At 44.2% G+C, this 25,350-nt stretch overlaps 1 protein-coding gene across 5 annotated transcripts in view; it reads left to right on the forward strand.

The window, feature by feature from the left end:
* Positions 1-25,350, forward strand: part of PDE8B (phosphodiesterase 8B) — a 271,146-nt gene that overhangs the window by 191,710 nt on the left and 54,086 nt on the right. For all 5 annotated transcript variants that reach the window (XM_055124214.1, XM_055124215.1, XM_055124212.1 and 2 more), the window contains exons 9-10: positions 215-303; positions 1,988-2,048. In XM_055124214.1, coding sequence (XP_054980189.1) covers positions 215-303; positions 1,988-2,048 — 150 coding nt within the window. The remainder of the gene's footprint in view (positions 1-214; positions 304-1,987; positions 2,049-25,350) is intronic.

A 25,350-nucleotide genomic window follows, 5' to 3' on the forward strand; every position in this document is an offset into this window, starting at 1 on the left:
GGGACCCCAAGGTGCAAGCTGGCTGTGCGTTTGCATATGGGTCCAACAGTCTTGGCTCAGTGGGACCAAGTGCCGGCCAGGATGGACACAGCCATGGCAGCAAGACTGCAGTGATGTAAGGCCCGTCCCAAGAGCACGTGGGGGCTAGATCAGCTTTAGCGGGGTGGTTATGGGCCAGGATATAGGATTCTCAGTGCTCTCTCTGTTCATGTAGGAGTGGCAGGGGGTTTACTATGCCAGACGGAAGTCCGGGGACAGCATCCAGCAGCACGTGAAGATCACCCCAGTGATTGGCCAAGGAGGGTGAGAGCAAACTCTTGAACTCTTGGAGCTGAAGTACCAGGGTGGGCTCTGCACGCACAGACGGAAATGCCAGCTTGAGTCAGGCACTGGCAGATGCCTCTCCTGGGGGCACCAAGGTTGTCCCACAGCCTTCCCGAGGGCGCCACCTCTGGGCCTCCCCACCTTCTCCACAACAACTAAACGACAGGATTCCTGGGCCAGGCCACACTTAGAGGCACCTGCTGGGACAAGGGAAAGTCTGAGCTGGTCACACCTCTGTCCAGAAGAGGCCAGCCTGCCTCTGAGGGCCCTGAGAAGGGCCCTGCACCCCTGGCCAGTTGTTGCGTGATTTGCACTTAGACGATTCCAGAAAATCTGTGAAGCACCCACAGGGCATTTCCTCTCCCGTCTCACTGTCTGACTAGTTTTGAAATTGTTGCCCGCTGAGTACAGAGATCACATCTCTCATTTCTTGCCTTTTTGGGGACCTGTGCCTCGGCTCTGCTTCCCTCTGGGTGGTGGGCCACTGACAGGCCCCTGGCCTGAGGTATTTTTAGCGCCACTCCTCGCCCTCCCAAATGACAGGGGCCTGGCGTGGACAGGTCCATTTTTGGTCCATGCTTAGAGGCCTTGGGGATTGTCCCGTGGTGGCCTCCCCTCGGCCCATCTTTTCACAAACTTAAGATTCCTTTCTCGTGTGCGACCAGAATTATTAAGTGACCCCGGCCAAGGAGATGCACCGATGCTTGGTAATTTCTGTCAGAATAAATTTCTCTGAACTTTCTGGTGCTTCAGATAAGAGAAGTGCTTTGTCCAGACACAATCTCCAGTGTTATCACCCACCCCACCTCCCTGTTGCAAGAAACCTAGCAGAGGGAGATTTCCTGTTGGAGTCGTGGCCTTGCTTGCTTCTTCCTACTCAGTGAGAATCATTAGAAATAGTATTTTCTATGCTCTCTTCAGGGTCCTCCAGGGGAACAAAAGAAAAGGGAGGAAGGAAGGAGGGAGGGTGGGAGGGAAGGCAGATAAAAGAATAGATGAAACACATTGGGTCCTTCCTAGAGATTCTAAATCAGCCCTCTGGACTTCCTGGCTTCCCTCTCAGGAGAAACCCTGACGAGCTGATTTTTGAGCAGGGCTGAGGTGTGTGCCTAGTCTTTGCCTAGTCTTCCTGGTGGCCAGGGGCAAGACTTCACACTGAGTTTCAGGACCCCGCCTATGCTTGGAGTCCGAGGATTTCTCTCAGCCTGAGAACTGCCAGCGCAGTGATGGAATATTAAACAGAAGAACAGCAGCCCTGGAATTTGATCAGTGTCCAAATGAATCTATTGCTTTTTTTTTTTTATGCAAGCTATACAATTTTTTGTGTCAGCAGAATGGCAACAGACTTTTAATTCTGAAGTCACATCTCATCCTACCACAGAAGGAAGCTACCTGGGAGCCCAGCTTTGGGAGTCCTCCAAGGGAAGCCCCGTGAGGGATGTATTTCAGCGCCAGCTCCAGCGGAAGGAGCGCTCGGCTGCTGTGGGGTCTGGGCAGGAGAAATGCACTTTCTGTAGATCTCGGCCCGTGTTGGAGTTTTGGACCAGCCCAAGGTGGACCTTGAGATTTTGCTCTAAAAAGACACCATCGATGTTTTCCTTTGCTGATTTCTTGAATCATCTTGTATTCTGACTCACTAATTACTTATTATTTATGTTATTAGGAAAATTAGGCATTTTGTCTCCCTCAAGAAACTGTGTTGTACCACTGACAGTAATAAGCAGGTACAGTATTCAGTTGGCTTCCCCATCTGTGTCAGCCTGGCCATGTGTGACATTCTCGCCTCTGTTCTGTGTTTCTCATTTTTCTCATCTCTGACTGTGGTCCCCAATTAAGAAGGTTATGGCAAAATTAGCTTGTTTTTGACAAAAACTTTTCCAAATTCCCTACAAGCCTGTGCTCCTTTATTAGTAATGCTCACCAGTTACGATTTAGTTGATGGCTGAGCTTCCCTAGACAGATATATTTTAAAGAAGCATAAAGTTCTTCTTCTAATAAAAGATGTTTTCTTAGTTTCTTAAACAAATTAAAAGTAGATATGCTTTTGAGCATCTCATTTCTGCAAAGTCATAGCACAAGTGGAATCATTCTAAATGACTATTGAGTTTTATTTTTTACCCTTCACATCATGTGGAAGAATACATTTGTGTTGTCTTCTGAACAGTTTTAGTTAAATGGTATTTAACTTTGGTATTTAAAAATTATTTTAAAAATATCAATAGGAAAATACTGGTATTGAGGTGGAATGTTTTTGGTCTGATTTAAATACTTTTTGTCTAGCAGTATGTGTTTTTTACTTCACACTTGAAAAATCTTTTTGGTTGAAAAGTACTCAATCAACATAATTACTAATCTGTTTTTGAAAACCTACAAAATCAGGCCTTTCACTTAGATGCAGATTGGAAAGAAGGGACAATGTTCATAGAGGATAAGAAAGGCTTTAGGGTATAATTCATTGTGGCAGAGTATGTCAAAGACCCAAAGTGCATGCAGAGTCTAATCAAGCAAGGAAAGAAAATGGGGAGTGGCAACCAGGGTGGGGAACCCCTGAGCCTCCCCGAGGTGGGAGGGTTACTCTGAAGGAAAGTGAGTCTGTGCAGGACTTTTAATCTGTCTCAGCCTATCAAAGGTGTATTTGTCCATGTGCTTGCCTTTGAGGTAGAGGAGGTGGGGCAGTGCTTCTGGCTACTTCCACTCTGTGCCCATAGATACTCAGGAGACCATCCCAAGAATTGAATCAGAGTTGACCTCGTGCAAGGCAAATGCCTTAACCCCGGTACTATCCCTTTGGCCCCAGGTGCTCTTAATAATTCAATGTTGGCATTCATTGCAAATTCATCACCATAGTTACAATTTTTCCCTTTGTAATGGGAACTTTTAATAGCTATTCTCTTAGCAGCTTCCGTCCACTGAAATATTAGCCAGGTCAGATCCTATTTAGTTTCTATAATCAAAGAAAATCAGGAGCTTTCAGGGTGGTTTGGCTATTGACTCCAAGCGACTTTCCAAAGCGCAGTGCAGCCTAATTAACTATAGTCGATAGGCTAAAGGCTGCTCCCCATTGATGTTATTTTATGTTTGGTGGCTTGTATATTTTGACCTGTTTCAGCTTCTCACATACTTCTCCCGTCACACACACACCCACCTGTTCTCTGTATGAGTTGTTTTGATTTTAAGTTGGATTCTACATGTAACTGAGATCATGTGGTATGTATTTTTCTGTAACTTCTTTAACTTAGCATAGCACCCTCAAGTTCCATTTTGCTGCAATGGCAGGACTTCTTTTTTTCTTTCTTTGGTCTGAATAACATGGTATTTTATAGAGAGGTCTATATATAATATCTCACATTTTCTTTTTTTTAAACTTTTTTATTGAATCACTGTGATAGAGCATTACAAAGCTGTTCATGATTGGATTTCAGTCATACAGTATTCCAACACCCATCCCTCCATTAGTCTACATTTCCCAGCACCAGTGTCCTCAGATTCCCTCCCATCACCCCCCATACCCCCACTCCACTCCCTGCCTGCCTCTGTAGCAGGCACTTTTCTTCCCTCTCCCTACCCTTCCCCCCCTCCTCCCCCTCATTCTCCCCCTCCCCTTTTGGGCATTGTGGCCTGCAATATTGATGATTGATGACAAAAAGTTTATCAAGAATATCCCTTATATACTTTTAACCCTCAGATCTTGTCCAGCATGATTATTCCCAGCTATTATTGTCATAGTTACCTACCATCACCCACCCCCCCACATACACACTTTTGGTTATTTCAAACCATTGACCAGTACTTCTAACCCTGTTTCCTCTGGCCATGGATATTATTCTTCTATATGTGTGTGTATTCTTCTATTACATATATGTATATATATGTATATATATATATTTATGTACCACAAATAAATGCAGTCATTCTGTATCTTTCCCTTTCCTTCTGACTCATTTGACTCAGCATGATACTCTCCATGTCCATCCATTTATAAACAAATTTCATGGCTTCATTTTTCATGTCTGCTATATAGTATTCCATTGTGTAGATGTGCCAGAATTTCTTTATCCATTCATCTGTTCTTGGGCACTCAGGTTGTTTCCAGATTTTGGCTATGGTGAATAGTGATGCAATGAACATAGGAGTGCAGATGGTCTTTCTGATGAATCTCACATTTAAAAAAAAATTTATAAATGTTATTGAATCACCATGAGACAGTTACAAGCTTTCATGTTTGGGTTACAATCTCACAATGATCAAACACCCATTCCTCCACCAGTGCACATTCCCCACCACCAATATCCTGGGTATACTCCCTCTTTCCCACCCTCCCCCTGCCTCCATGGCAGACAATATTCCCCATACTCTCTCTCTACTTTTGGGCATTATGGCTTGCAACACAGACACTGAGAGGTCATCATGTTTGGTCCATTATCTACTTTCGGCATGCATCTCCCATCCTAACTGGTTCCTCCAGCCATCATTTTCTTAGTGATTCCTTTTCTATTCCATCTCCCTTCTCCCCTCCACTCATGAAGCAGTCTTCCAGCTATGGGGCAATCCCTCTGGCCCTTGTATCTACTGTCCTTGGGTGTCAGCCTCATATGATGTTATTTTATACTCCACAAATGAGTGCAGTCCCTCTATGTCTGTCCCTCTCTTTCTGACTCATTTCACTTAGTAGGATACTCTCCATGTTTATCTATTTATAAGCAGATTTCACGACTTTATCTCTCCTAACAGCTGCATAGTATTCTATGGTGTAGATGTACCAAAGTTTCTTTAACCAGTCATCTGTTTTAGGGCACTCAAGTTGTTTCCATATTGTGGCTATTGTGAACAGTGCTGCAATGAATATATAGGTACAGATGTCATTTCGACTGTTCTCTTTTGCATCCTCCAGATGTATTTCCAGAAGTGGTATTGCGGGGTCATATGGATGCTCAATTTCTAGTTTTTGAAGGACTGTCCATATTGTTTTCCAGAAAGGCTGGACCAGTCGGCATTCCCACCAACAGTGAAAGAACGTCCCTTTTCCCCCACATCCACACCAGCACTGGTTGCTTTTGTTCTTTTGAATGTGTGCCAGTCTCTGTGGTGGAATCTCACATTTTCTTGATCCATTCTTTATCCTTGATAATCACATAGTTTCCATATTTTACCTATTATTAAAACAATGTAGGGAAACATGGGCTTCATCTATTTTTTCAAATTATTTTTAATTTTCTCCCTATGTATATCCCCAAATAGAAAGTAGGATTTCTGCATTACATGATAGTTCTGTTTTTCATTTTTTTAAGGACTCCTGTACTGTTTCCATAGTGGCCATATAAATTGCATGCCCACCAACACTGCATCCGGCTTTCCTTTTCTGCACAGCTTCACCAAAGCTGGTTACCACTTATCCTTTTGTGCTCAGCCATTCTAACAACATGACATGATTTCTCATGGTGGTACTGGTTTGTGTCTCCATGCTGATTAATGATTTGAACACCTTTTCATGTGCCTGTTGGCATTGGTATGTATTTTTGGAAGAGTCTGTTCAGATCCTCTGCTGTGTTTAAGTTTTCCTCTTCTTTATTAGATTTTCATAAATTTACAGTGTTATGTAATATTATGGGTATAGCTTAACACCTTTATATGTGCATAGAATTCACCACATCAAGACAGGAAGTTGATTCAGGGGCAAGGTGTTTTGCCTTATGCGCAGTCAATTTCAGTTTCATTCCTATTACCATATGTGGTCTCCTGGGGCCATCAGGAGTGACCCCTCATCAGAGAGCCTTTACACCACTGGCTGTGGCCAGAACACCACAAAAGAGAGAGAATTCACACCATCCAGCCAAATTGCAGCACCATCTCATCACTGACAGGCCTCTGTAACCCTTCCTCCCACCCATTATTACCTCTGGTAACTACCACTGAGTCTAAGATAATTCTTACCAGTTGATTTGTTTTGGTTATTTATATTCCACATAAAAGGAACTCTTTGGTGCTTGTCTTTAACTTCTTGGCTTATTTCACTGAAATAAATGCCATCCAGTTTGTCCCAGATGGCATTTTTTTTCAATGTCAATGTATATTCCATTGAGCATATAGGACACAGCTGCTTATTGAGTTGTGTGTTCATCGATATTTGGTTTGTTTCCATGTTTAGCTATTTGACTAATGCTTCTGTGTGCATGATGGTGTGGGTATCTTTTTGAATTCAATTCATGTCTTCATATCCTTTGGATAAATGCCTAAGCATCAGAAATGACCTGGGATAATGCCTGGTGGGACTCAGGGGAACATATGCAGTGCCATTGCCTGGTTTCTCTGATGTTAAATTGTGTGAGTTCTTTATATATTTTGGATATAAACCCCTTGCAGATATGTAAAATCTTCTGATTGCAAGGTTATCTTTCCCAGCACTACTTTCTGAAGATATTGTCCTTTCTACATGGTTTACTCTTGACTCCACTGTCATAAATTGATTTACTATGTATCTGTGGGTTCTTATCTGGGATTTCTATTCACTGTTCTATATGTATGTCTTATGCCAACACTGTAGTTTTTGTTTTGTATAGTTCTGTAATGTAGTTTCAAATTGGGAATCATGGTACCTCCATCCTTGATCTTTCCTAGGGTTTCTTTAGCTGCTGTTAGAGGAGGCAAAGTTACCCAGTGCTCTTTTTTCCTTTATCAGACTTGCTTGGGTCAACATAAAATGTGTCCCCGGCACTGAGAATTTCATCTGGAATCAGGAAATTTTCACTCCCTACGAGAGTCACGCCAAGAGGCAAGTCCTTTGAGACCTCTGGGAAAGGAAGGGAATTGACTTTCATAGGAAATAATAGTCTGCTCACAGCAGTGTTTAGACATCCCTGAAAGAATGTGGTCTGCATGAGAATTAGCATGACCAGAGGGAGAGGCACAGAAAATCAGTCGGAAGGGACGGGGTGGGGGGGTGAGGCAGGAGGGGAGGTGCTGTCAAGAGACAGGCCACTGAACCCATGCAGGTATCAAGCAATGTGAATGGGCCGTGAGTACGCGTGCAGAGTGCTGGCTACTGGGCTCACTCATGCTTGTGCCAGAACTGAGCACAGTCTCAATTCAGCGCAGCCTTCTTCCCACCAGCCTCGCCCTACCCCTGCCTTCCTCCCATTTTCCCAGGATGAATGGAAACCCTAGCCCCCTCTTCCAGTCTCCTTGCAGCTCCACATGCTCCAGTGCTGCTAGAGTTATTCATGGTCCAGCACAAGAAACATCAAAGCCCATGCTTTCCTTCAAAGCCCGTGGGTCACTCCCACTGTGGTCACTCCCACTCGCTCCCTCCCTGCCAGCGGGGTCTCTGGACTCTGCTTGTTCCTACATGCCCTGCCACTGCCTGGTACACAGTAAAGCTTCAGGCCATTGTTGACTTGCATGTGTGCAGCCAAATAGTCTGGTCTCTGCTGCCCGTGGACTCTGCTTGTCTCGTGGGGAAAACTGGCAGATCTGGGCACGGGACTCGCAGCTGCAGAATCCAGGGAGGGCCCTCCTCACCTTTCCTGAGGCTCTCAAGAGAAATGTCTTTTCCGTAACTTAGCTGCCGCCCTGAGAGGAATGAGAATGGGGTACTCTAAGCCACGGAACTGACGTCAGCTAATGGCATGGTACATACTAGAGAGACACTGGGATTTTATAGCCGCAGAGTCTCTCTCTCTCTGTCTCTCTCTCTCTCTCTCTCTCTCTTTCTCTCTTGCTCTCGCTCGCTCGCTCGCTCGCGCTATCGCTGTCTCTCGCACGCACGCGCTCTCTCTTGCTCTCTCTCACTCTCTCTCAACTTTCCCGAGATAACCCCCCCACTCCTCCCTCCCCAATTCCTCTCTCTCTCTCTCTCACTCTCTCTCTCTTTTCCCCTTTTTCCTTTCTTCCTCCCCCCTCTTACACATGTGTACACACACACACACACACACACACACACACACACACACACACACACACAGAGTTCTCCTGCTCATGGAAGGAAGCTGGGGTGAATGGTGATGGGGTGATGGGTCTGTGTCAAGGGCTCCCAGGAGGCTGGGAGCAGCCTGTGGGGTGTTGCGTTGACGTCAGAGCCCGCCCATGGGTTTGCATTTTAACAAGGAAGCGGGCCGGGAGCCAGGCTGCTGTCTGCCGGCTGCGCCTGCTCCTTAGCAGCAAAGATCTCCCTGCCTGTGTGAAGCCAGCAGCGCTTTTGCCAAGAGGCTGGAAATGCTCAGTGCGGGTTTGTCTGCTGTAAACATGGTCTCCGCGCCACCTCACAAATCGTGGCTCCCCAAATTTGGATCAAACATCTCTCTGCTGGAGAGTCCAAGTCTGGGCCCCAGGACCCATGAAGGGGACAGCCCGAGAGACAGAACAGCGCAGGGAGCACAAAGCAGACTGAAGAGGATGGGCTGGCATTTGCTTGGGGTTCTCTAGGACAGAGGCAGCGTCTGGCAGCCGCAAGGCCACATGCATCCTGTTGCATGTGCAGAGTCTCTTTCTGGCAGTGCTGGGGCTGGAAGCCAGGACTCCTGCGTGCAGGCACACACTTCACTGCGGAGCCCCAGCTAGAAAGCAGGATTTTTTTTTTTCCTTCTATGTAGAAGGTTGGGTAGTGGAGGAGGTTGGACTCAGGGCCTCACACATGCAAGGCAAGTGCCCTCGATAGCTGAGTTATATCCCCGGTCCTTTATGCCTTTGTGTGTGTGTGTGTGTGTGTGTGTGTGTGTGTGTGTGTGTGTGTGTGTGTGTGTTATGTCACTTTATTTTTTGAAATTTTTAAAAATTTTTTTAATGAATCACCGTGAGATACAGACTTACAAAAACTTTCATGCTTACGTTTCAGTCATACAATGATTGAGTAACCTTCCCTCCACCAGTGCCGGTTCTCCACCACCAAAGTTCCCGGTATCCCTCCCACTACCCTGCCCCTACACATCCCCTTTCACTCTGTCTCTCCTCCCCCACCCACCCCTCGCCCTGCTGCTCTCACATCTCAGTGGCAGGGCTGAGGAGTTACAGAGAGACCAGACATCTATGGAGCCCACCCTGTTTTTCTGGAAAATCATTTCCTTCTTTAGATTTCCCACTTACTCAGACTAGGGACAGTTTTCCTAGCCCCCACGATGTCCCCTCCTCCATGCAGATACACTTTCAGGGCACCTTTGCTTTCACACCCACCCTGCACCACTATCCAGCCCCTTTACAGGGGAAGGCAGGAGGACCAGGCTCCCCTGACACACTTGCTCTTTCTGGAAGTTCAAATCCAAACTCTGACCTCGGGACCAGAGGGCTCTACAGTCCCAGTGCAGGATCAGACTCACATGGTGGGGGGCAGAGGAGGATGACAGGATCGTCAGCGGGCACCAGGTCTTCCTAGGCCATCCTGGTGAGTGCAGGGGGCCTTGCCACCGCACCAACCCACAGCACCCCCAGATTGCATTGCCTCTTGCCCTCCCCTCTGAGTGTTGGCCATGAGAATGGGGAGGACATGGCCTTCCTGGGAATGACAGGCAGGGAGCCCTGGGGCTGAGGGCGGGAAGGCAGATGGGGAGAAGGATGGGGCTGCAGCTGGGGTGTGGGTGTCCGCCAGATGGACCCGTGGGTGCCTCTCATGGATGGGCATCACACGGGCTGAGGAAAGCCTTGGGGACACCTGGCTGTCTGGGTGTAGAGAGGAACATGGTTCTCTTGCAGTTACGAGCCCCCCTTGGGCATTGCCAGAGAAGAGTCTGGTTCCAGGATGGGTACAAGCATGGAAAGGTGGGGTCCAGCTTCCAGGAAGCCCGTTTCTGTCTGGCCCGCCAAGGCTCCAGGGAAAAGGCTGACAGAGAGCCGAGTGAGGCTTGCGTGGGGCCTTCTACAGGCCTTTTGCGTTCCACTGACAACTTTGTGTGTGTTTCAACAACTGGAAGATGTTTTCAACCATGAAAAAAAGAGGGAAGAGGGCTGAAGCTATTGGCACTCACCTTGCATATAGCCAGCCCAGGTTCAAATCCCCGGCTTTGCATGCACCGCCTATGGTCCCCTGCACCAGGAATGATCCCTGAACAGACCCAGGAGCACAAGGTAAAGGAACATAATCTAAATAAAAGCTTACCTTGAAACTTGTCTTTATGAGGAAGCATTTCTTCCTCTGCAAATCCATGGGAGCCTGATCGCATCACGTTTGGAGACTGGCATTGGGAGTCTCTGCGTAACTGACTGGGAACTAACGGGGGCAGGACTGTGGCCGACATCAGCCAAGTTGATGGCAGTAATCTCTTGCTGCACAATAAACTTTGTTCCTGTCTTAATAATTAATTTAAATTTGTGGTAAACATGAGGAGAAAACCAGAATGGGACTGCAGTGGTAGTGCATAAAAGTGTTCAGATCGGTCTTACAGGCCATTCCAGTCACTCTTACCTTTACCTTCCACTGATAAGCTCTTGGACATGAGGAATGGTTTCCCAGTTCATAGTATGCTGGTATCCTTGCTTCACAAGCAGGTCCCTTCTGGATAAGGAGTCAGGATAGGTTGGTTTTTTCCTTCTGGTCCTCTGACTTCCCCCTACCTGGTAGAAGCCCCCACGCTCTGCTCTATCTCATGCTTGGCCTTAGCTCAGTGTCCCAGTTTGAAATGTGGACAGTCAAACGGAGAAAAGTTCCAAGTGGAGAAACCACATGGTCGGTTTCAGAGACTTGGTATGAAAAAGAAGGTAAGAGAGCTTATCAGAAATCTTGGGTTAGGGTAGGGAGCTGACTCCGAGGGCCATTGTTTGGGGTTGTCGAGGACAGGGTTTGCAAGTAAGAGGCCCAGGTGCCATCCCCAGCATCACTTTGTCCCATGAGCACTACCAGGCATGACATCCCCACCAGACCGAAAAAAACGAACAAACAAACAAAAAATACTATTTGTGGGCCAGGGATGTGGCTCAGGTAGCAGAGCACATGCTTTACATCTGATGGGTCTGGATTCAGTCCGGTACTACAGGCCTGCCTCCCGGCACTGCTGAATGGCCCCAGAACATCACTGGACGTGAGCACTTTTAAGTGTGGGTACCTTTGGAGGGGAGGGGTTTGGGACACACCTGGAAATGTTCATTCTAACTTACTCCTGGCTTTGTGTTCAGGGATCACTCTTGGTGGGACTCAGAGAACCATAATCCTGGGGATTGTACCTGGGTCAGTTGTACACAGGGCAAGTTCAATTATTCCCTGTACTCTTCCTCTCTGACCCTCAATTCTTTTTTAATTTTTAAAATTTATTTAAATGTAGACAAAAGCCACACTGTTGAGACAGTTCTAGAGTTGAAATTGATTAGATAACAAAGCTCAATATAAAAATAAGTATAAAAAAATCAGTTTTATTATGTGAAAATGGTTATGTCTTCATCACAGGGTTATTAAGTCCTTGTCTGAGAATTTACTGTTGTTGCTAGTTGAGCTTTCTGTGTTACTGTTTTTGTGTGTTGAGTTTTGTCGACTTCTATACTACTTTCCTATCGCATTTGGTATGCTCTACTGGAATTTCAGTATTGAGGAATTGGGAGGTGCTGTGTGGCTGCGTCTGTAGTCCAGAAACTTCAAGATCTATGATCTGGGCCATTAATGAAGTGGTGGAGTTGAGCCCTTGGCATGGCTGCAGTGGTGGGATGCGAGTGTAGTTGCCCAGGCTTCGACCTGCCCGCCTCTCAAGGACACCCCAGAGTTTTCAGCCATGGGGACCTGTGTATCCATGATTTTTGGGTACTTAGCGTGCATCTCCCTGGAGATTAACTCAGTCATCGGTAGAAGAGGGCCGTGTGGGAATGGGTGGGGGAGGTAGGGTTGGCTGTCAGGGCTTCTAAAAGTCTGGGGAGTTGGGGAGGTTGAGGATGGCCTCAGAGTTCTTAGCCTGGGCACCAGGTTACCTGAAAGTATCCACAGATTGGTGTCTCTGCAAGAGTGTCAGTGAAGTGGTGGAGTTGAGTCCTCGACAGAAAAGGCTGCAGGAGTGGGGTGTGGGTGCCGCTGGCGGGGCTTAAGAAAAAGAATTTAAAAAAATAAATCAGCCTCCCCGGGTACCTGTTTTAAAAATACATCTCTATGCTAGATTTCACATTCAGAGAATAACATTTTTACATATGGTACTTCAAGTAATATTAAAATTGCCCCTAGTTTCTTTCTATGTTTTAGTGTGGCTAGTAGCACTGCACTGTAGCGCTGTCGTCCCATTGCTCATCGATTTGCTTGAGCGGGCACCAGTAATGTCTCCATTGTGAGACTTGTTGTTACTGTTTTTGGCATGTTAAATACGACATGGATAGCATAATACACCACGGGTAGCTTAAGCTACCCAGTGGCTAGTAAAAAATAAAAAATGGAGTTGGAGGGGGGACGTTAGGGGCGTAGTTTGCGCTTGTGGCTCACACAGTGTTTCTACTGGGCAGAGCTGAGCTAGTTCTTCCTGCCAAATCCTCTCACAGAGCCTGTCCCTTTCCCGGTGAAGAACGGCTCAGAGCCCATGAGGGCTAGTGCCTGTCAGAGTCAGCTGCCTGCTGCTGAGTTTCTGAGTCCCAGGAGAGGTGCCCCGACCCAGTTTCCCCAGCTGCTGGGAATGCTGCCACCCCCCACCCCCGGGCAGGAAGATCCTGATGGACCTCACACCTTCAGAGAACTCTGAGTGGGCCCAAGTAGGGGCACCTTCCATCAGTTCATAACTGCTGTCGAAAGTTCAGTCTCAGCACCAGAAAGAGAAGATGGGGAATAAGGTGACTGATTACCATGCATGGGGCCAACCCTGGTTTGCTTCCCAGCACCACGTATGATTCTTTGAGTCCCAGCAGGAGTGAACCTTGAGTGCAGAAGTAGGAGTAAGGTCAGAGCACTGCCCAGTATAGCCCAACCCCACCCTCCTACTCCCCCTAAAAAACTCAGTCTTCCTAGAGCTTTGAGGAAGCACAGGGGAGCCCCAGGGACTAGGGCCTGGTGGGTTCTTACCTGTTCTCCTCATGACCCTTCTCGTCCACCCCCAGTCTGGCCTCTGGAGAGTGACCTTACCCATCGTTTCCCTTCCGCATCTCTCCCCCTCCCTACTTCCTACTTTGCAAGTTCCCTCTGATTCCCTCCTGGTGGAGGTTGTGTGGCTAATTGGCCTTTTCATGATTTGGGGCCCAGCTTAGCATGTGGCAGAGCAGGGCTGTCATGAACGCTGGAGTCTACGGCGCAGGGAGGTTCTCTGCAGAGCTGAGAGAAGGAGGGCCTGCTGTGGAGAACCCCGAGGAAAGGGCTCCTAAGGCACTGGCTGGTTTCTGCTTATGGGTAATCCTGAGTTGTGAAAACACGTTTTCATAATGACTTCAATTTCCAGTACCCGAGCTCTGTTGCCTGGTTCCGAATGGTGTGGACCGCTTGAGGTGTCTTTGTGCTTGATTTTGGCTCTGGCCTCTGACAGTTTTTCCTGAACTTGCTGTGTCTCTTCCCCACTTCTTCGCTTGCAGACTTCTTGTCTACGTTACCTGTTGGACTGTTTATCTTACCTGCGCTGGGTCATTTCTCGCCACAGGGCAGAAAGTTTCCCCTGTGTATGCTGTACAGACATCAGGAAATTATTTCGAAGGCCAATTTTAACATCTACCCCCACATCTACTGACCAATAAGCGTTGAAAGGCTATTAAAGATGGAGATCTGTCCTGTTCCAAGTGACTATGTTTTGTTTCTTTTTTCAGTGGAGGGAATGTGGGTTTACCAGACTAGATATGTTTTAGGGGTTCACTTTCACATTTCTTCTGAATGTTTGTCGTAAAATCATGCCCTCAGTGCTAGTACCCCTTCACTACAGTCCACTGTGTCCCCTCCCCACTTCAGTACCCCTCCTATAGTTCAGAGGTCAGAAACCAAGAGTTTGCTTTCATTTGGATTTTTGGTTTTGGTTGCCTTGCTTTGCTTCTCTGTATCCCACATATGAGAGTGGGCATCCGGTATTTGTCTTTCTCCCTCTGGCTTATTTCAGTTAACATAGCCCTGGCTAGTCTGACCCACATTATCACTGTCATCACTGTCATCCCGTTGCTCATCGATTTGCTCGAGCGGGCACCAGTAATGTCTCCATTGTAAGACTTGTTGTTATTGTTTTTGGCATATCGAATATTTCATGGGTAGTTTGCCAGGCTGTGTGGACGAGATACTCTCAGTAGCTTGCCAGGCTCTCCAAGAGGGGTGAAGGAATCGAACCCAGGTTGGCTGCGTGCAAGGCAAACACCCTACCCGCTGTGCTATGGCTCTAGCCCAATTGTTCTTGTACCTTAGCTATTTAAAATCATGAGCTTTCTACACCAGATACTTTTAACAGTTCCACAAGAATACAAACATGCTTTCAGACACAGAAAAAGCCCTTTGGTTTTTTTACCAAACTTTGATATTAGCATAGAGAAACACTTGAACTCCCAGTGTTTATGAAAACATGAGGAAACTTTATTTTAATGGCTTCTGTACCTCTGTTGTTTGTAAATCGGCCTAATTTTTTCATTAAAATTGGCTGAGGCTTGTAGGAGAGAGCTCTGCATTCTCTGAACTCTTATTTCACTTTAGTTTCAGGCTCTAGTTCCGCAGCTCTTCCTAGATAGTACAGATTCTTAAGTTCAAAAGAATTTCAACTATTAATAACCATTAATGTTCTTCCAATAAGAAAGTTAGGCTGAGAATTTAAATTTCTCTGTGGCTAGGAGATCATAGGGGTAGAGTTTGTGCCTTGTATGCTCGAGGCCCAAGTTCAATCCCCTCGTATCCTTCCAGTACAGCCATTTGTGGCCTGGGTGACCCTGAGTACTGCCAAGTGTGGCCCTGGTGCCCCCCCCCCAGCACTGCTGGACCCAAGCACTACTCGTCAGACCTGAGGACTCAGGGTAAGCATCCTCCAAGAGTGACCCCCACAGGCCTTCTGAGCACTGTTTAGGAGACCCGTCACCAAAAGTTACAAAGCAAGACAATTTTTCTTATAGCTGACAAAATATCTTTTGTTATTCTCATATCTGTTGTATATTTACAGACCAGTTTCTTCAGCCACTCTGTTTTTGGGTGCTTCCAGAGCTTGCTGCTATAAATAGCGCTGCCTTAGGCATAAGTATGCATATATCTTTTTTTAATTTTTGACTTTTGATTTTGCTTTCTGGGGCCACACCCAGCAGAGCTTGGGGGTTACTCCCCACTCAGTGCTCAGGGGGTTTTCCCAGTGGTGTTTGGGGACCATGTGGTGCCAGAGATTGCAAAGCATGTGCTCAGCCTACCCAGCTTGCTCTCTGCTCTGATTTTCTGAAGTTTTGTTTCTTTGTTTTTTATTTTTGTTCTTCAGAGTGCTACAGAAGAGTGGAATTGCTCGATCATATGGTTGCTCTATTTTGAGCAATGTGCTGTTTTCGATAGAGGTTAGACCAATTTACATACATGCCCACCAGCACTTGCCGTTTCTGGGTTTTTTGAAGTAGGCCATTCTCACAGGTGGGAGTTGGTATCTCATTGTTGTTTTAATTTGTATTTCCCAGATAATCAGTGATAATGAACATTTTTCATGTACTTGTCGACCATGTCTCTATCTTCTTTAGTGAAATATCTTCCCAACTCTTTATCTGGGACTGGTTTTCTGTTGTTGAGTTCCAAATTATCATTACATGTAGTTCAGACCTATATGCAGCTAACACATGTCTTATGTTCTGTTTCAAAGTATATTTTCCATGTTTCCCCAAGCACGTCTCCAGTTGTGACTTTTTCAAAGGAAGAAGAGGTACACGAAGGAGGAAGTGACCTCACTTCACCTGTTCACATAGAGAAATGTATTTTATGGCACCCACACAGAGCCAAGATCCCAAGTCTGTACATACATACTTTACTCACAGTAGGTGACGCAAATGTTTGTTGGTATATTTGGTAAAGCCCCTAAGTAAACAACATTTTTTTTTCATTTAGCTTTAGTACATATTTACACGAAGATATTTAAAGAAAGCTGTTCAATATTGCAAAACCGCATCCCCGAACAGACATAAAGTACCCACTGCATGTCGTGTCGGAGAGGCAGGCAGGGAGACGCACCCAGCAGGGGACGGGAAGCAGGCGGGGACACTGAGTGATGTACGTGTGTTGGGGTGTGTGTAGTGTTTGCTCAGAGGAGCCACACACACTGTCAGACCTTCCAGAGGCGGTGGCCATGGAATCAGCCGGGTCAGGCTTCCCAAAGCCCCGATGCTCAGAGGCGGGGGCAGCCACCTGGCACTCCTGTGCGGGTCCCAGCAGCTCCAGCCTCTCGGGAGCCGATTGTTTCATTTTCCTGAATTTCGTGAAGCAGTTGTTAAACCAGCCATGACTAACATTTACCTGGTGAGCTTGCCCTTACATAAAAATTTTGCATTGCAGTGTTTAGAATGACATGCCTAGTGTGTCTTGACTTGTCGCCATTCCTGGTACATTTGAAGGGGTTTCTGATTGTGTCACCTGTTGGCAGATTCACCCCAGAATTCTGCTCCCCTGTCCCCACATGTCAGCAACATCATCACGGTCACTTCCGTCACTGAGGGTGGGAGTAATTTTAGGCCCAGAAAATCAGCAGATGTAATGAATGAAAGATGTTTCTTTTGAGCAAAACTTAATTTACTGTGTTATGTTCTTAGGAAAAAAAGAAACAGTAGAGTTGTAGAAACAAAAACTTTGTGAGAGGAAAGATGGGATTGAGGGGGGAGGGATACTGGGTTTATTGGTGGTGGAGAATGGGCACTGGTGAAGGGATGTGTTTGTGAACATTGTAAAATATAAAGAAATTTAAAAAAAAAGAAAAGAAAAGAAAAAATAATTATCAGGAAAAAAAAACTTTGTGAGAGAAATAAATGAACAGCACCTTCCTTCTTTAATAGTCACTGTATGTCCTAGTTCCTCGCCTCTTGAAATTCATTCTGTAGCATCATAAATCCATGAAAAATTCTTTTAAAATAAATTTCTTTTGTAGGAGAATATATTTAGGAAAAGATATGGTTTACACAGACTTTAAAGAATCATTTTAGGGAGATATTGCAGCCAGTAAGGCATTTGCCTTGCATGCAGCCAACCTGAGTTTGATCACCAACATCCCATATGTTCACCAGACCCCGCCAGGTGTGATTCCTGAGTGCAGAGCCAGCTCTGAGCATCACTGGGTATGGCCCCAAAATAAAAACAGAAAAAGATAATTTTAATCCATGCTTGTGACATTTTGTCTACATAAGTTCAGGTTGCTTTTTGTTCAGAGAGGGGCTGGGCCACACCCAGCAGTGTGGCTTACTCCCGGCTCTGAGCCCAGGGATCACTCCTGGTGGTACTTGGGGGACCAACGGTGATGCTGGAAATCAAACCCATGTAGGGCATGCGCAAGGAAAATGCCCTACCCATTGTATTATCTCTCTGGCCCCTAGGCCCAGATTTTTAATAGTTGAGATTAGATATGTAACATTATATTAACTAGTTTTAGGTGTACAACATAATTTGATATGTGTTATAAAGACTATAAAATGATCTTTTCAGTGGTTTGGTTAACATATTTTAATGGTCTCATTGTTCTGAGGATATGATCTTCTCAGATTAACTATTAGCACATTTTCAATATACAATATAGTATTATTTACTTATCACAAGGACTTAAATAATCTCTAAGATTTATTTATTTTATAACTGGAATTTTATAATTTTTAACTCTTTACCTATTTAATCTACATTCTACCCCCCACCTCTGGCAACTACTGTCTGTTCTTTTGCCAGGAGTTTTGTTTGCCTTTTAAATAAAATAGCTTTATTTGAGAGAGAGGCAGGGAGGACTGTGCCTTGTGTGTCTTTTTATTTTATTTTTTAAATTCATTTCCTTTTTTGAGTCACACCTGGAAATGTTCAGGAGTTACTCCTGGCTCTGAACTTGGGAATTACTCCTCGTGGTGCTCGGGGAACCATAAGGGATGCCAGGGGTTCTAACCTGGGTCGGTCACATGCAAGGCTAACACCTTACTCTGCTTACTATTACTCTGTCCCCTTGTGTGTTTCTTTAAAATTCCACGTGTAAGAGGATACAGAATTTGCTTAAATAATGTTCTCAAGTTTTACTCTTGTTACCAAAAATGGTAGACTCTCTTTAGAATTAAGTAATGTTCATTATGTAGATACATTTTCTTTTCCTTCTCATACCTTGATGGATACCCAACAGTGTTCAAGGTTTACTCCTGGCTTTGTGCTCAGGGATCACTCCTGGCAGGACTCCAGGGACCATATGGGATATCAGGGACCAAACCTGGGTCAGCTGCCTGCAAAGCAAGTACCCTACCTGCTGTACCATCATGCCAGCCTTTTTGATGGGTTTATTATTATTATTATTATTATTGATTCCATCTCTATTTAATCTCTAATAAATACTAGTAATCATTCTGGCAAGATCTTTTTTTCTTCATAAGTGAATTTTAACAAGTGATATGTTTCTAGGAATTTATCAGTTTCTTCTAGCTTGTCAATGTGATTGTTTAAGTAGGGTTTTTTTTGGGGGGGGTGTTTAAGTAGCTCTAACAGTCCTTTGTATTTCTGCAATATTGGTTCTAATGTCTTTTTCCCCAATTTTTCACTTTGGGGGGGCCTAGTGATGCTCCACCTGGTGAGGCAGGCCTGACTGTCAAGTGCTCAGAGCAGGGATGTGGCTGTGCTTTCTTGATGTAGTGCTGGGCTTCGTGTTTCCAGGCACCTCCATGTAGGTGGTGCTCAGGGTCTATCAGGGCTATACCCAGCAACAGTGCATGGGGAGGGGTTTATGGTGTTGAGAATCAGACTCAGTCTTGCACATTCAGGGTACGTGCTCTACCCCTTCCAGCCATCTCCCTCCCCCTTTTATTTTGTTTACATTTATTTGAGTCTTGGTGAATCTATATGTTTTGTTTTTCATAAAAAACTCGACTACTAGTTATATAGATTTTTTTCAATTGCCTTTTAGTTCCATTTCATTTGTTAATTCTATTATCTTTTATTATTTCCTTCCTCTAACTTTGGACTAAATTTGTTGCTTTTATTCTGCTTCCTTGGGATATAAAGTTCTTTGAGATTGTTCTGGTTTCCTATGTAGGTGTTAATTGATGTAAAATGCCTTCTTAATACTGCTTTTGCTATATCCCAGAAGTCTTGGCATGTTTTATTGCCATTATCTTTTGTCTCAAAATAGTTAAAATTTTCTCTTTGGACTTTTGACTTTTCTATAGCATGTTTAATCTCCACATATTTGTGAATTTTCTGGTTGTTTTTTTTTCTTGTAATGGATTTTTAGTTTTATACCATTATGGTTAGAAAAGATACTGGTATGATTTCAGTCTTTGTAAATGTATTAAGATATTTTTGTACCTTAACATGTGATCTGTCGAGAGAATATCTCATGTTGACTTAAGAGGACTGTGAAACCTACCTCTCTTTGATGGAGTGTTCTTTAATTGTTTGTTCTTTCCATCTCGTCTATATTTGAATTTCAGCGTTTTGGTGTTTTTCTGTCTGGAAGATCTATTTATTGGAAAAGGTAGGATAATTGAATTTCCTGTATTGTCTTTTTCTTCCCTTAGGTTTTCTAATATCTGATTTGTTTAGGGCCTTTTATGATAAGTACTTTTAAATATTACAGTACACCTTTTTAAGTGTAATTGACAGTTATATCTTCCTGTTGAATTGATCTCTTTATGGTTATACAAAATTACCTTCCTGTCTTTGTCTTAAAGTATATTTTGTCTCATGTAAGAATAGATCTTGGGGCCCTGAGCTATTATAGTACAGTAAGTTGGGCATTTGCCTTGTATGCAGCCGGCCCAGGTTCAATCCCCAGCACTCCATATAGTCCCCCTAATGCATCAGGAGTAATTCCTGAGTGCATAGCCAGGAGTAATCCCTAAGTACCACTGAGTGTAGCCCAAAAACAAAAGAAAGAATAGATTTTGTTTCTATTTTCATGGAATGTCTTTTTCATCCCTTTCAGTGTGTGTATATACTTAAATCTGAGATGAGTTTGTAAACAGAATAGAACTGTTTCTTTTATAATCCAGTCAGTCACTCTAATCTTTTGATTGGAGGATTTAGTTCATGTTCATTTAAAGTAATTGTTGATAAATATAAGCTTGCCATTTGATCATTGTTTCATAGCTGTTTTATAATTCCTCACTTGGTCTCTTCCTTGACGTTTTAGTGCTTTGATTCCCTATCTATTTCCGACATCTGCTATGTCTCACTTGTCCAAGTATAGGCTTTTGCTATATGGTTACTTTACAAAAAAATCTATAACAATCTATTTTAAGATTATAGTAATATATGTTTAAATATATTCTAAATTTCTGTTTTTACCAACCCCCACATCTTGAATTTGATGAACAGATTATTGTGTCTGTGGGTTTTTTAACCACTTACGTAATTAATTTCATACTAGCTTCATAAGGGACTAGCTCAGTAACTTTGCAATATTAGGTTATCTGGACTTCTACAATATATATTTTCAGAACAATGATATTTATACTTTCATATATTTTTCTGTTACTATCACCCTTTCAGAAAAGAAGTTCTTTTAGCATTTATTATAAGACCAATCTAGTGTTAATGACTGCCTTTACCTTTTCCTTGTGCAGAAAACTCTTGATAGCTTCTTTTATTTTAAAGGGCAATTTTTGAACTTGACTGATTAGAAGATTTTGGGTTGACTTTTTCTCCCCAGTATTTTTAATGTATCATGTCTCTCCCTTTTGATCCAGAAAATTTCTGCTGAGAGATCTGCTCATCATTTTATTGGCATATATATAATTTCCCTTTCCCTTTTATGTAATAAGTTGTTCTCCTCTTGATGCGTTTAAGATTCTCTCTTTGTCTTTAATTTTCTGAGAGGCTTTCTGAACAGTGCTCTGGGGGCCCTGGGGTCACTCCCAGTGATACTCAGACAATCAAACCAGATGCTTTAATGCTGGATCCAGCAATGCAAAGCTGCTTGGATACAGAAATGCTGATTGACACTAGGGCCACAGCAGGTAGTGCTCAGGGCCTCCCAGCTACCCTTAACAGTGCTAAGGGACCACACAGTACTGGGGTCTTGCTAATCTTGTGCCCGACCCCTGAGCTCTCTAGTGCCCCTTCTTTTAACTTTTTACACTGTGACTCTAGTGTTTCTTAGTGTGACTTTATTTCGTTCATGTTATTTGGAACTGTCTAGATTTTTGTGATCTGGATATATGCTTTCTTTTCTGTTGTTTTTTTTTTTTTAATGGTTTGCCCTCCCCCCTCTCTCTCTTCCTTCTCAGCTCTCAACAATAAGATATTGGTTGGGGCTGGAGAGATAGTACAGGGGTTAAGCCACTTGGCTTCCACATGGCTGACCCAGCTTCAATCCCTAGCACACCTATGGTCCCACGAGCCCCGCCAAGAGTGATCCTTGAGCACAGAACAAGGAGTAATCCCTGAATACCACTAGGTAATCTCAGAAAAGAGATTATTGGTTGGCTTGAGGCTCTTCCATCTCTCTCAAGCTGTCTTCACTTTTTTTCATTCTTTTTCTACTCTGAAAGGATGAATTCCACTGCCCAGTCATTGCACTCATTGATCTTTTTATTTCTGCACCACTTATTCTGCTGTTGAACCCGTCTACTGAGTTTTTCAGTTCAGCTATTGTATTCTTCAGCTCTGTGATTTCTGTGTGCTACTTTACCAAAATTCTCATCTATATATCCTCCAACTCAGTCATTTTTATGACTTAAAAAAAAAAACAACTTGTTAATCAGGTAGGTCACTGACCTTCATTTAAATGAGGTCTTTTTTTCTGAGGTTGTTTTTTTTGCCCTTGACACTCTAGGTTTGTTTCCAAGTATCAGATAAGGCATCTCCCCCTCCCACTTGTGATGGAGTCTCTCACCAAGGACAGAGGAGCATGTGTGGGCATCACCTACTGGCCTCCCAGTCTGAGAAGACAGTGCAGTGGGTCCCAATATCTGTGCTACATTAGACACAGGATGCACTCATGCTAGAGTTCTTAAAACAAGCAGATCCGCTTCGTTCAAAGAAAAACTCTAGGTCAATTCTTTCTGCTCTGCCTACACTGGGTCCTGGGTGTGGCCCACAGGGAGTCCTTGCTCGTCCTTCAAGGACTGTTTGTTTCCTGCTGCCTTGTGGATCTGGTGACCTCAGCCTCATTGCTTTCAAAGGTAGATGCTTGGTGAGTCTTTTCTCTCAGTAGAAGTGGAAGTCTTAAAGGGTGGAGGGATGCTTAGTGTGATGTCCAAACCTTTTGCCCTCCAGGGAGAAGCTGTGAGTTTGCCAGTTCCTCTTGGTTATGTTGCTGTACCAGAGTGAGGGTACCAGAGTGTACCAGAGTGGGAGTGTGCTTCAGCAGGTTCCCCCGCCCCTCACTTTCCTGCTGTGCACAAGTGCCTCAGTCAGCTTGTGGATTTTTTTCACAAATTGGGAATTCATATGTAGTTAAAGACTTAGCATCTCGGTAGCAGGAAGTGAGTTCAGAATCTTTCTTCGTTGCCTTCTTGAACCTAAAATTTCTCAGGACTTTTTTTTTTTGACAAATTTCCTAAATCTCAGTAAGGGCACTATTGTTAATAATAACAGATCAAACTCAAATGTAACCTCAAACCTGTAGTGGCTATATTGTGACTAGCTCAAAAAAAAAAAACTTGAAGTATTCAAAAACATACACGATTAAACCAAGGAGTCGCCCTCAACATTTATGAATAGTCATTTTTTTAAAAAAAATTTATTAAATCACTGTGAGATAGTTACAAGCTTTCATGATTGGGTTACAATCATGATCAAACAACCATCCCTCCACCAGTGCACATTCCCCACCACCAATATCCCCGGTATACTCCCCCTTTCCCACCCTCCCCCTGCCTCCATAGCAGACAATATTCCCCATACTCTCTCTCTGCTTTTGGGCATTACTTTCTTTTATTTTGAAGAGGATAGGGGAAGTGCTCAGGGTGTCCAAGAGCGCCAATGGTGATTGTCAACCAAGTGGTTTGGTGCCAGGGCGAAAAATACAATGCTGCTCCAGACCTGTGGTGCCGGGAATACCTGGGCCTCCATGGCAGTGCTGGGAATTTTTTTTTTTTAATGAATCACCATGAGATACAGTTACAGACTTACAAACTTTTGTGATTACATTTCAGTCATACAATGATCAAGTACCTATCCTTCCATCAGTCCCATTTTCTATCACCAGTGTTTCCAGTATCCCTCCTGCTACCCCCATCCCCCCTGCCTCTGTGGCAGGCACATCCCCCCCCCTTTTTTTTTTTTTGCTTTTTGGGTCACACCAGTGATGCACAGGGGTTATTCCTGGCTCTATACTCAGGAATTACTCCTGGAAGTGCTTGGGGGACCATATGGGATGCTGGGAATTGAACTCAGGTCGGTCGCGTGCAAGGCAAACACCCTACCCACTGTGCTATCGCTCCAGCCCCAGGCACATTCCCTTTTACTCTCTCTCTCCCCTCTTGGGTGTTATGGTTTGCCATACGGGTACTAAGTGGTCATCATGTTTGGTCCATAGGGTGCTGGGAACCTTGAGTACCACAATACCAGTGCTCAGGCCTCCAGGGCTGCACCTGGCAATGCTCACGAGACCATGTGGTGCCTGGATTTAAACCTCGTCAGGTGCATGCCAGGCAAGCTAACCACTGTACTGACTCTCAGCCTTTGTTTTTCACTTCTCATCTCACTGCTTGTTACAAGAAGAAAATGAAAGTTTCTTCTCTAGCTCTGCAGTCATCACAGAGCTCTTCCCAGACAGCTGTGCCATTGACAAAGTGTGTTTGCTGGCGCTCACTACCACTTGTATAAGCCGTGGCAGAGGCAGCCGACATGAAAAGAACACGTAGGCTCATCCTCAGTTCACAGTCCACCAACATTTTCTCCCAGGTTTCCTGGTGAAAAGTGTCAAGGATACAGCAAAGTTGAAAGGATTTTTACAATAAACACCCAAGTGTCCACTGTCATTCTTTGACCTTTAATATTTTACCCTCTTTGCACTGTTGTTTCTCTCTCCAGATACACACTCCTCTCATTCTTCAGTCCATCGTATTTTTCACAATTAACTGCATCTTTGATACTGTTCATAGCGTGCATGTTACTGAGTAGAGTTCTATTTTGGCTGACATTCTGTGTAAAACTAACATATTAAGAAACATGCGAATCTAAAGTGTGCCTTTGCCACAGTGTTGATAACTGCATACATCATGTAATGTAGGGGTCAGAGTCATAGTATAAAGGGTAAGGCACTTGCTTTGCACACAGATAACTGACTTCAATTTCTGGCATCCCATATGGTCCCCCTGTATCCTGCCAGAGGGATCCCTGAGCACAGAACCAGGAGTAAGTCCTGAGCACTACTAGGTGAGCTCCACCCCCCTACAGCCACCCCAAACAATATTTTTTCTTTAAAAACTTGTGTATTCTATACTTGTAAGATGACATAGAGGATCCCTACTACTCCATAAGCTTCTTCATGTTTCTTCCTAATTAATCTGCCTCATAATCAGAAGTAATCATTGGTATGATTTTTCCCCCACTATAGATTTGTTTTACCTGTTCTATAATTTCGTTAAAATGGAGTTATATACCATGTACTCTTTTATAAAAGAATGCTTTCTGTCTATATGATATTTTGAGACTTCCCATGTTTTTGGAGTTGATTCATTTGTCACTTGTACTAAGTAAAATTGTCTGATGTACCTGTACCAGTTTGTTTAGCTACTCTCCTGCTGTTGGATATCTAGGTTGGTTATCATCAGGCAATTATGAAAAAACAGATTATGAACATTCTTATTCTAGCCTTTTTATCAATATATTTTTTGTTTCTCTTGGTAAAATACATAGTTGTATTCATTAACTCATTGATTAAATATGCTCTTAGTTTTTTTTATTTTTTAAATGTTATTGAATCACCATGAGATAGTTACAAGCTTTCATATTTGGGTTACAATCTCACAATGATCAAACACCCATCCCTCCACCAGTGACATTCCCCACCACCAATATCCCGGGTATACCCCCCTTCCCTATCCTCCCCCTAT

This window comes from Sorex araneus, chromosome 1, assembly GCF_027595985.1.
Source record: "Sorex araneus isolate mSorAra2 chromosome 1, mSorAra2.pri, whole genome shotgun sequence".
Lineage (NCBI taxonomy): Eukaryota > Metazoa > Chordata > Mammalia > Eulipotyphla > Soricidae > Sorex > Sorex araneus.